At 40.1% G+C, this 12,387-nt stretch overlaps 1 protein-coding gene across 6 annotated transcripts; it reads right to left on the bottom strand.

Annotated features, from left to right (window-relative positions):
* Nucleotides 1-424: 424 nt before the first annotated feature.
* On the bottom strand, nt 425-8,274 carry srrt (serrate RNA effector molecule homolog (Arabidopsis)). 6 transcript variants are annotated; one of them, XM_084373130.1, is made up of 20 exons: nt 8,175-8,274; nt 7,401-7,523; nt 7,109-7,237; nt 6,885-7,031; nt 6,586-6,774; nt 4,745-4,914; nt 4,438-4,622; nt 4,253-4,363; nt 4,010-4,169; nt 3,749-3,897; nt 3,572-3,633; nt 3,384-3,462; nt 2,768-2,959; nt 2,475-2,645; nt 2,113-2,266; nt 1,543-1,736; nt 1,221-1,377; nt 992-1,084; nt 794-904; nt 425-669 (listed from the first exon to the last, which is right to left on the bottom strand). In XM_084373130.1, exons 2-19 carry the CDS (start codon nt 7,517-7,519, stop codon nt 801-803), a joined length of 2,565 nt encoding a protein of 854 aa, XP_084229256.1. In that variant the 5' UTR covers nt 7,520-7,523; nt 8,175-8,274; the 3' UTR covers nt 425-669; nt 794-800. The 6 variants fall into 6 exon arrangements, with proteins under 6 accessions (XP_084229256.1, XP_084229253.1, XP_084229257.1 ...); XM_084373127.1 differs by having other exon boundaries at nt 805-904; XM_084373131.1 differs by having other exon boundaries at nt 1,227-1,377.
* Between the last annotated feature and the right edge of the window lie 4,113 nt (nt 8,275-12,387).

The following is a 12,387-nucleotide window of genomic DNA, read 5'->3' as shown; positions in this document are numbered from 1 at the left end:
GCAGACAGTTGTGTAATTCAAAGGTTGACCCACTAGAGGGTGAGCATTCTTCACATCTGCTTCAATTCCTTCACAGGAAGGGGAGGGGGTCTTGACACATACAAGAGAGAATCAAGAGCGTATACATGTCACAATATCTTGTTGTAAATAAAAAAACTAATGTGTGTCTTTTAACAACATGCAGTTGTTCAAACAGTATCAGACCGTTTCTGGCTGCTGTGTTTGATACCAGCCTAGATCCAAGGCTCTTAAATGCAAACCTGACCACAGAAGGATATGAGGAGGCATCTGGGATGAATTCCCTCATCTCTATCTGGTCCTTCAAAGTCTGACTGGCTGCTTTTCTGTATCATTTGGCTGCGCTGACCTGCCTCAAGTCACACACAACTAGATTTTATTTAATAAATCATTAAATACATGTGAATGTAGTTGGATCACACCTTTATTGAGGAACCAGTTTACAACAGAAATTTGTTCTAGTTGCACAATAATTACAAAAAATTGTTTAGGGGGAAAAAAATCAGTTTACTACAGAGAGCAAGCAGAACACGACACAGGCAAAGAGCGGAGACTGAAAGGACCGAGTGAACTTTCTAAAAGAAGTCCATATCATCCGGAGCATCCAGGTCACGATATTCAATGATGTTGCGTGGGTCACCGCGTGACATTCTGAGATAGTTGAAGTTGTAAAGAGAAAAACAAGGAAAGAAGAATAGAATAGTTCATAAAGAGGTCCAGAACTCTACATTAGCCAAAAAAATGACAGCTTATGACAAAAAGAGATCACACGTACAGTGGTCTCACCTGATGTTGCGTGGCTTCCCCAGGTAGCCACCTTGTCCGCGGAAGTTGTCATAGTTGCCTCTCCCTCCTCCGTATTGGTTGGGGGGGTAAGGAGGTCCACCTGTTGAAAAAGGAGTTGCCGCAGTTAACACAAGAGTAGTTATATCTGGCTGACAAACACATTTCAAAGTACAGTCAGAGAACATACCACCATAGCCCATCAGTGGAGGACGAGGCTGTCCGAAGCTCATGGGACCCTGAGGACCCTGAGGAGGAAACGGCATGCTGGGAGAAAGCAAACCTGTAGGACAACAATGTTCATATGATTCCATTATTTAAGCCTCAGTGCAGCACAGTGAACGATTCATTCATTCAGTCTTTGTTTGAGTCCTTTATTATGATTTTCTGTGTTGATTAGATAGAAATTTTGTCTCGACCTTGACCTGGGCCTGGAAGAGGAGGAAGCTTCATCTCTGGCAGCGACGGTCTCTTGGCGTCCATCAGGAAATTGTTAAAGAACGACACTTCCTTTTTCACCTCTTCAATTTTGTCCCCGTGTTTGTTCAGGATGTGTTTCCGTACAAATTCTGGTCCCTTGAAATTAATTGGAAATGCAGAAGGTATTGGCATCACAATAAGGATCCAGTAGCATAACAGTGAATGACAATGCAGAAATGCAGCTAACGGACGTTGGAAAATCACATCACAACATCTCAAAGAGTTGTACAATCCCGAATAATTTGTTTTACGAGCCCTCACCTTAAATTTCTTGCCACTTAGAGGGCAGAGCCATTTGTCCTTTCCCAGCTCTTGAGTGTTGGCTGACACGAACTTCTCCACCTCCTCCTCAGGGTCCTTGCGTCCCATCTTCCCTGCCTCATCCTCAGACAGGATTTCTTTTAAACTAAACAAAGGACTCAGCTTCTCCTCCATCATCTTCTGCCATTGTTGCACTGTTTAAAGTTACAGATGTGACAACGGTTATAAGAATGATTTAGAGCCATAGTTTACAAAGAACCACAGATATTCCATATTCTTTTTTAGATAAACAGAAATTAGACAATACTACATCAAAATACATTATCAAAAAATATATGTGCAAGTGTAACACAAAAATTTAGGATGTGAAAAAGCTTGTGTTTACTGTGCTGTCAGAGCCTTTAGGGTAAAATAATGTGTAAGAAAACTATAGTTCAATCACAGCAAATGTTTAACTAGAAGAGATATAATGGTTAAAAGATGCTTTTAAAGTCCAGCACACAATGGAAAATATTTACATTTCTCTCATCCACTCCTCGATGTTATACAACACAAACAAGACACACTGACCTTCTCCATGTGTGATGCGGTTTGGAGGGATGGGTCCACGTACATGGATCATGCCACAGCGATTGGGCATTTCATCCTCACTGGGGTATTCACAGGTGTTGTAATAGTCGATTGAATGCACAATACGTAAATACAGGACAAGACGATCCAAAACCTGGAACAAGGGGGACAGCAAAAAAAAAGTTTTCAAAGACTGAATGCAAAGAGTTTATTTACTAAACTAGCAGGTTTTAGAAAGCCATCTCGATGACAGACAGGGACACAAATCATATCTGCTTTCAAATGAGGGCAGAGAATAAAGGGATGAAATACAATACATTGTTTTAAAAGGGAATTGTGCAGTATTTGTACTTATATCTAACCTTGGCTAGTTTGTCATCCCTCTCCACAGTTGTCTCTGCAGGGTTTCCCTCCTTGGCACTTTCCTCAGCTTCCATCCCACTCCCAGAGCCCAGGAGCTCCTCCTCCTCAGCACTCACCTCTTCTATCAGGTAATCTGTGATATTCTTCAAGATGGGGTTCTGAGCTGGCAACTTTTGAAATCACAAACAACACATCAATGAATAAATTATATTATAGCAAGACCACCTGAGAACAAGCTGTTTAAATTGTACACACACATGCAAATGCATGAACTTGACAATCAGCGCTGTACCTCTGTGCTCTGCCCCTCTTCCTGGAACTTGATGCTCCACAGGTCTCCTTTGTCGTCCAAGGCATGAATGAGCTTGGCAGCCAGCTTGATGTCATTGCGGAGCACCTGCTTGTGCTGAGTGATGCCATTAACATTACGCACCCTCCGGGCCAAGTCCCTGTTCACCCCTGGTGCCAGTTCACAGTCTCGCAGCTGTGAGGGGTAGAGAGTAAAACAGGGTTTTAATGGCCTCAGCTGCCATTTAGGAGATTATACAAGTAATAAAAACAGGTGCAAAGGACTATCCAAGGTTCCCCCAAGTCCAACATGTTGAGATGAGTTTAGATGTTTTTCAGCTAGTGACAAGAACAGTGACCTTATCATAATATAATGAAACAGAGGAGAAATACAAAATTAGTGTAAAGCCATGCATCTTGTATGAGAACAGAGTCTAATGCCAGCAACACATTATGCAGTACACTTGGACTGCACCTAACGACTATTTTGTTTTATTGATTCTTCTGTCCATTCTGTCCATGATTAATTGTTTAAATCTATAAAATGTGTTACACATTCTTTGCTACATATTACAATCGCCGTAAACAGGAGTGTCAGTAGCTGAGACTGGCACACTTACTCGAATATTCTGAAGGTTCCAGCAAACTTCTTTGATGTTGACGCTGCGGTCAAACGTCACCCAGCAACGTCTGAAAAACCTGCAGCAGCACAGTGTTCATTAAAACGTTAAACTGTGTGTAGTCTTCCTGCTTCACACAATGCGAATCCAACAAACATTTTCAAAGTGAGAATTTTTTTTAAACTAACCTGCGCTCTGGATGGGGGTCGGACAAGCAAACGCGCAGGAAGCCAGGGTATCGCCGACAAAGCTGAAAAGAAAAACAGATAAGGAAGCTGAGTTTAAGCAAAGATGCAAATTAATCAGAGTCCTCAGTGAGTCTTCATCTGCTGGTCCAGTTACACTGCCATGTGTGTTCAACTTACAGCAATAATCTCAGCCTTGGAAATGGTAGGAGCGATGCTCCGCATGAACAGAGAGCAGGTTCGGTGGAGAGGCCGCGGCCTGGGAGAGTCGTCTTTGGGCTTCTTTTCTTCTTTCTTGTCCTCTTCAGCATTCTCCTTTGGTTTCTCGTCTTCATCATTAGAGGAAACAGAGAGCAAAGAGTAGGGAACAACTCTTTCAGTTATGAATACTGGGAACATAGTCTTTCTGATTATAAAAACCAGATGATTGAGGTTCCATACCTTCGCCTTCCTCTTCCTCCTCATCCTTGTCTTCCTCTTCTTCCTTCTTCACGGGTTTATCAGAGCAGTTGGAATTTGAATCTGAATCAGAGTCGGATTCACTCTCTGAAGCGCTGCCTTCATCATCGCTGTCTCCACTGCGCTTCCTCTTTCTTCTCGGCTAATAAATGAGAACAATGAGGGCTATTTGGATCATTTCTGTCTCTTGTTGGCAATAATTTAAATAATGAAAGCAACACTTACTTTCTTGGGTTCAGGCATTTCTTCTTTGGCAGCTTCTTTCTCTGCCTCCTCTTTCACATCCTCCCCTTCAGTTGCAGCCGCTCTCTCTGTGTTGGCAGAGTCGCTCTCCTCCTGTGGCACAGTTTACTTTCATCAACATGGCACTGTGAAATCTCTAATAAACACTGACAGACAAGAAAACATACCTTCTCATTTTTGTCTTTCTCCACTGACGGTTTGCGGTCACCTTCCAAGGCTTTGAGGTCTTCTCTCTTGGGAGGTTCAGGGCCTCCTAAAACAGATGCAGACTTCTCCCTTTCTTCCTCCTCTTCAGATGGTAGGTCCAAGATACGGAGATCATGATCCGTCCCTCCCTCCATCTTGATCACAGCTGGGGGCAAACAAAAGGGAATATGGTTCAAGCTACAGCTGATGACAGTGTCTTGTCTTTGGGTAGTTACTAACTAAATCTACTTATCGTCACTACTGTTTGAATTGTTTTTGAGGTCTCACCTGCATCCAGAACCTTGATGATCGCTGGTGTCTGTTCAATGTCCAGGGAGACATTATCAAACCAGCTGTTCTCCATCAGGAACATGAAGACATTCAGACGGTTGTGCAGGGCACCCTGGGCCTCTGCCTTAAGTCGACTGGCCTCATCTGGGTGATACTTGGACCTGAACCTGTTTCCAGAATTGGGTCCACAAAAAAGTGGGCAGGGAATGACGGGGGTAGGGATGAACGGGATGTAAAAGTTAGAGAACAAATACATATCACATATTTATGTTGCAACTGTGGTGTCATACAATGGCGCCAACAAATGTGATTTAATTGCACATAACAATTTAACATATTTAAAACAAAATATTTTTTTGATCTTGATGGATGAGTTGTTTCTTGGTAAAAGTTAAAAATGCCAAATTAAGTCAGTGGAATTTAAGTATCTATATAGACGTTTATAATTCAGATTGTGATTTCTGTGCTGTGGACAGACTGGTCCTTGTGTTAGGTCTTTCAGTGTGTGCATGTTTTCATTTTGTGATGACTGTAGCCAATTATTGCACATTATTAGAAAGTTTGAGGTCAACTCACCAAAAAAAAAAGAGAAAAACACAACAGAGAGATTATATAATTAAGCATTCACATATTCAGAATTTCACATTAGAAATGTTGATCATTGAGTGGACTACAGTTACCTTTTGTTCTGCCAGTTTATTAACAAATAAATACAGAGAGGGGGTCTCTTCTGTGAAAGTGCGCTCCACTTCACCCCAATGGTGTGTCTGTATACACACAAATTCGGTTTTGGGATTGGATTTGATCCGAATATAAAAAGAAAATCGTGTAGAAAAAGCATAAAACAAGAAAAAAAAAATCTCCACGCGCAGAAGACTGCTTGACTGTCTATCTAAGCTCCCTGATACTGTGTCTCTACGAGCAACTGCATTGTGCGCAGTGCATGCCCTTGCTGTCTAAGACCGATTGTTGCTGATGAGTTCCACTTTTTCTCATCTTCGATAAAAACGTTGTCAACGTGGTAGTGGGAATGAAGGAGGGAAAAAATTGGTTATGGCAAAACAGAACAATTTTGCATGATACCTGTGAAATAAGTGTAATAAACATTAGCAGGCATTATATAACTGTGAATCTTGGAAAGGTTAAAATGCCAAATAGGAAAAAGGAAAATCAACCCAAACAATAACTTTGACATTTTGCCAAATCTTCATGAAACTGAACAAAAAACAACCTTTAATCTGTCAGTTATGCAATTGTGAATAGAAATGAAAGACAAATGCTTTTACTGATTTACTGAACAACATAATAAAGAAGACAGGGTTTATTAACACCTATCCCTCTGCCCAACACATTTATAATCAAACAGAACAATCTAAATGTAGCCTCAGGTTGCATTTGGGTTGATTTTCTTGTTTAATAAACTACTGTAACAAAAGTAATGAATAACAAACTGATTGTTGGCCTGGTCCTATGGAAGGAACTGCCCATGGGATATTTGGCAAGACACTGAAACTTCCAGTGGAGATACAATGTTATGTTATATTATATTAAATTATGTTATATAGCAATAAAAAATGACTACCTTACTGCCCCACGAAACACCCACCATAGGACCAGACCCAACCTATTAGATTGTTATTAAAAAAGCAACTGTAACTAAAATAATAATGACAAAGAAATTAAAGCCAAAGAAGAAGAGCTGTAAAAATTTGGTAGTAACAATCACAGATACAATGACTATAATAGTTTAATGAACAGAATGACTAAAGTGCAACTTCATTAAAACCTACTAATACTCATGATTAGGGCTTCTGTGATAAAGACAACTGAGATCGTACCACTCTTCATCTTTATGAGCCAAAAAGAAGTCCTGCATCTGCTGTCGGCGGAAGTCGATCTTGTACTCATTGTAGCGTTTCACTGCCTCAGTCTCATCCACAGAATCATCCAAAGACAGCAGGAACTCCTTAAAGCTCTTCATAATGGGAGGGGGTGGACCCAAATCCATGTCATGGATGTTGCCGAGCCTAACGGAAGAAAGATGAGTTGGATGGAGTTTCAGATGGGGCTGCATAACTAGTAGCTTTTAAAATCCTTCAATATGTAACACTCTTTTAACCCTGATTCCATCTCTTACCTTGCCTGAATGGGGATGCCATGATGAGGCTGCATGAGATGCAAGTCAGGATGGCCCCAGTGCTGCGGAGGGCCATAGCTGGGCCCTCCTCCACCCCCATAACCCAAGTCATATCCCCCACGGTAAGGGTCTCCACCATGGTCATCCCTGCCAGGACAGACAATATTGAGCAACAGCAGACACCAGCTGCAAAGATTGTGTATTAATGTTGCTTCTGATCTCACCAGTCTCTTCTCATGCGTTTCTGTTGGGGACTCATGTCATGCCTTGGCGGGGTGAATCTCTCCCTACGACCTCTGTCATAATCCCGGTACTCTCCACGGTTACGCCGTTCCCTGCCCCTGTCCCACTCCCTGTACAAGTGATTATAGGGAAAAACATGAAATAGGAAAGGGACACTCAAATAAAACAAACATTAGTCTTCAGAAAACCAAAGAGCCACCATTTAGTTGGATAGGAGGTGGCTAAGTGGCATTTCAACTGAATCCTCTTTGTGACTGATGTCTCTTGTTTTACCTGTCATTCCAGTCATCTCTGCGTCTGTCTTCTCGCTCTCTTGAACGGTCATAGTCACTTCTCTCCCGTCTGAATTTGTCCCTTCTCCTGCGATCGTATTCGTCATCACTGTCTCCCATCTTCCTGATGAAAAGAAAAAACCTTTAGGTCACGATGTGGTATGATAGGATAGGATTTTATTTAGCCTGCCTCTGAGTCTAATCATTGTACAACTAACCAATGTAGTCAGGCTAAACTTGCTGATTTTACTGACATAACATTGGTGTACATGGGGGCTGCTTAAGACAAGCACACAACAGGAAGAAATTACTTGGCTAAAATGTTGCTTTAATGGAGTCTTGTGCCTCTTGATCTGATAATTCAACCGCTTGAGGGGAGGGGAGAGGAACAGAAGAGGATACAAGAGTACTGATGTGAAATGCAAAATAGCTTCGGCTACCGCAGACTGTGGTGAGGTAGCTAGGCCAGGACCTCTATATTCAAATTACCAAAGAATCTGAGATTAAAATGTAGCACAATGGAAGGTAAATGTGTGGCTTCTCAAGTCGAAACAAAGGGGACGCGTTGTTGTTGTGGTGTGAGTTATCTTGCCAGTGCTAGCAGTGCTGCTAGCTAGCGCTTAGCTAAGAGGCTAGCTACATTAGCAAGCAAGGAAATAAACGTTCAAATCCTACTTATGCAGGTGGCCATTCGTTTTCCACACAAAAATACGATAGTTTTCTTTCTAGCTGAACGACCAACAATACAGTACTTTACAAACCAGCACAATGATACCTTAGTGATTAACTATTTGCTTGGGAGATGTTCCTCCTCGCTTCCTCTGCCTTCCGCTTCCCTGTCTTCTTCTTGATGTATTACGCGGCGGCGGCGGCGGGCAAACAACAAAATGGCGCATTACCGCCACCAATCGGTCTGAAGCTGAAGTGCGGATCAGAATTTCCCCAGTTTCGCCCTCTGGCTTCCACACTGTCTGCCAGTGTCTCAAATAAAACCCAAGACCCGTGTTCTTGAATCTCGATTTAGAAAAAATTATTTAATTGACAATAAACTAATTCTAGACAAAGATCTTGCCGCAGCCTGTGTAATTCATTAACCTGACCTGCAGCAACATTGAAATATGGTTATTAAAGGATCATTTTCCATGAAAATAGCTAATAAATGGTTGTGGCAGTGGGGTGTGGTTGAGGCGCCGGCTGCTGGAGGAGAGGGAGGAGTGGCTCAGCCGGTGCTCAGACAGCTGGACAGAATCAGGTAATCAATCACCAATATAAGCACGCTTGTAACCTGGTTCTGGTCTCTTGCAGTAGGCTGGGTCCTGGGAGAGGACCGAGCACCACAGACGACAGGAGACGGCAGGCAGTCATTCCCCTTGGCCGCGTTACCCTCAGCCGCGACGGCTGTTCCTTTCTGTTTATCTGTTTTTGTGTCTGCCGGCTGGTAAATAAAACTGTCACCATCTTCACCCCACGCTGTTGCCTCCTTCCTGCCCTTCCTGTGAGCACCGAGGCTCACAATGGTCTTGACAGTGATTTTTTTTTTTTTACTCTACTAGGATAATGAAGCCAGAATTAGATATTTAAAAAGAACATTTCAATCATAATGTTTCAATATTTGCAATTCAATATCAATTAAAAATAAATAAATAATTTTTTTGTTTAAAAAAATCAAGTCATTGCTCATTTAAAGAGTTATTATTGGTCCATACTGGCCCCTCTTAAAGTGATATGAATGTAGGCCTAAGTTATGGTAGCATTTTTAAGTTAATGTGAAGATTATATGAGACTTCAGCAGTCTGAGTTAGACAAATGATGTGGGTACTCTCTGGAAAACTCAAAATCATATTTTCTACACTGAAGTCTTTTTAGTATGAAAAAAGTCTCTTTTAGTATGAAAATCCCTCTTTGTATTTTCTCCAGACAGTGCTTCTTTGCTGAGCTGGGGCTGCAACAAATATGCAAACAACATAATATTGTACCAAAAACACTATCTTTGGAGCTTAATTTGTGAAAAAATGTTAACCTATCCCTAAAGAGGTCAGTTCACCTAAACTTTTTTTAAAAATGTAGCTTTAATGTAGCTTTACTTTGAGGTATTCATCGCTGACATTTCCTTTCATTATTTAACCTAATATTGCTTTTAAAAAGCAGGGTTTTAGTTGTATAACATGTATTAAAACAACCAATTTGGGGTCATTAAGGCTATTTGGAGCCCCTTGTTTTAAGTGTGTACACAGCATTCATATCTTCCACATTACTTGTTAACAGCAGACGAGAGGAACAAGTGTAAAATAAAGTCACAGCAAAAGGGTTTGACATTCCAACAATATTTTAATAGATATATAAGCTCTTATACTATTTCATTTTACTTTCATCCCCCAATTAAAATCTAAGTATTTCCTTTTTTTGTGCTTTTCTTTGTCCTTCCTCTGAACCTTAACTGGTGCCTCAAATAATCCAGGACAACACTTGGCCGAACTTTAGTAGACTGTGTTTCATCCTCAATGATAAATGCAGATTCCACTTGGAGGGAACGGCCATCACTGGATCCAAATGCAAAGTCTCCTCCGGGTCCCCCGTCGGCTGCCAAAGGACTGGAGATGAGGTGCCGAGGGTAGAAACTACGTGGGTAATCCTTTGAACGTGCAAACAATTATTATCTATAATTATTATTTATCATGAATGGTGATATTATTATTACTGTGGAGGAGGTGATTTGATTTTATTTGTCATTAAAAAGCCAAACTGTGTTTGATAATAAGAGTATATTTTCATGACTCCTCCATAAATATCCTTTGAGACCAGTTATATTTCAAATGTTTGTAAGATGGAAAAAAAGAACAAGAAAAAATTATTCACCATTTAAAAATGTTGACAAATATAGAAAATGTGTTGTTATGGTAGATAATAATACATCACAATGATTTATTTTTTCAGTGATGAAGGTAGAAAATGAAAAATAAACTGATAAGAAAAGAAAAATTACCTCGTTGTGGTCTTGAGGAGGTTCTCTTGAATCCAGCAGCATAAATAAAGATAAAGTCAAGAACAGCAAGAAAGACGTTCTCAGCACAGAAGAGCTTAGGGCCGGTGATACTGACATCTTCTCTCAGACCTGCATTGGCCAGTATCCAGAGAAAATTCAAATATATCTAATGTTTTTAAATATAGCTCACCAAACTCAAGCTTGAGTTTCTTTATGAAAAATAGCCTTTTTACAGATGCCACTACATTTATATCTCAGCTTGCATGGAGCAAACTATCCAATAATAGGACCTCACATGCTATAATCCAGCTAATGGTAAGCCTAAGTAAAGCTACCTTCTATTTGGTTAGTTCAAAAAGGTTAATTCAGCTTGAATATGAATGATCTTTTCTTCCAAGCAGCAGGTTTTGTGATTAAAGGCACAAGAAATCGAGAAACTGAAAAGACATGGAGCTCGTTAGGAAGGACTGAAAGGAAGTCATCATCTGCAGGAAGTCTTAATGAATCACCTAAAGGCAGGTAACTGTTTAAAGGCCCCAGAAGAAAAATGGATTAATTAGTGATATATAATTAATACATACATACATACATTAATAAGTTATTTTTTGTCCATTGATCCAAGTCTCACTCCCAATTCGTTTGTGACGAGACAATAATCTCTTCTTTTTTGTTTGTTTTTTTGTTTATTTTTATCAATTTACAAAATGCAAAGTGAGCGAACAAACAAAAACTCTAAATCAAATCAATATTTGGTGTTACTACCCTTTGCCTTCAAACCAGCATCAATTCTTATAGGTACACAAAGTCAGGGATTTTGAAGGCAAAGGGTGGTCACACCAAATATTGATTCGATTTAGATTTCTCTTCTGTTCATTCACTGCATTTTGTTAGTTGATGAAAATTAACTATTAAAACTTCCATTTTTGAAAACATTCTTAGTTTACAGCATTTTTTCACACCTGCCTAAAACTTTTGCACAGTACTGTATATGACAGGCCAGACATAGAGTAGTCTACAGGTTGATTTATATTCATCTGTATAAAGCAAGCTGTCATTGTGCTGCTGTGTTTTTCCAATGGTGTATTCACTGATGAAAATAAAGGGCTAAACTCAGCAGGGTGTCCCTGTTCCTGCCTAATTAGTTACTCATGCCAATAGGATCAGAGACCATGCATTAATTCCCACATTTTCTTACCTGAGACATGCTTTAGTTTTTACAGAAGCTAAATCCATTTATTATTTTTAATGGAAGCACCTGTAACCTGTAGTTGCTCAGCACACTGTGGGCAGCTGAAGGAGACGGTGCAAAATGCACTGAGTTTAAGGGTAACTCCACCAATTACTGTGGAGGTCTTGGGGAGTACTACTGCATATGTGAAAAAAGTAGACTCCAGGGGAAGCGGCATGTAATCTGATAAATTTGCCTCCAGTGATTCCCTCCATAGCTAAGATGCATTGGGGGTAATGTAGTCACCAGAGTTTTAAAAGGAAGGTGTGGGGAAAAAAGCTGTGGTGTTTCAATTATAATCACTTGTTCTTAAACCGTCCATAATGAGTCCAACAGTGTTACAGAAATGCAACACGGACCAGTGGACTGCTTTTCAAAGCCTGGCTCCTACTTTACCCACAGTGCAACTTAGCCAGAGTGACATTTCTGTAGGCAGTTTATAAGATTAGAAGCAGCTTCCTCTGGAGCCACAAAAGGCTTTATGCAACTTTTTTTTATTAACACATGCAGTAGTCGTAGTAGTAGTAAAATTGGTGGTTACCCTTTAAGTATCTATATAGGTAAGTGTACACTCTCATTGTAAATGTAGTATTCTGAGTAGAATGAACTAAATCCTTTGATTAAAAAAGGATAATCAATTATTTTATTCATAATTTCTGTTAGCAATTCAGCAATTTTATCAACATTCTGTATAATAATTATTTGATGTTAATTAAATATCTATACATATTTAAAAATAATAACATTATGCCAATATTTTCTTTATATTGGCTTATT

The sequence above is a fragment of the Pagrus pagrus genome (assembly GCF_965226575.1).
Source record: "Pagrus pagrus genome assembly, chromosome: 14".
NCBI lineage: Eukaryota > Metazoa > Chordata > Actinopteri > Spariformes > Sparidae > Pagrus > Pagrus pagrus.
This window is presented reverse-complemented; position numbering and strand designations above follow the sequence as displayed.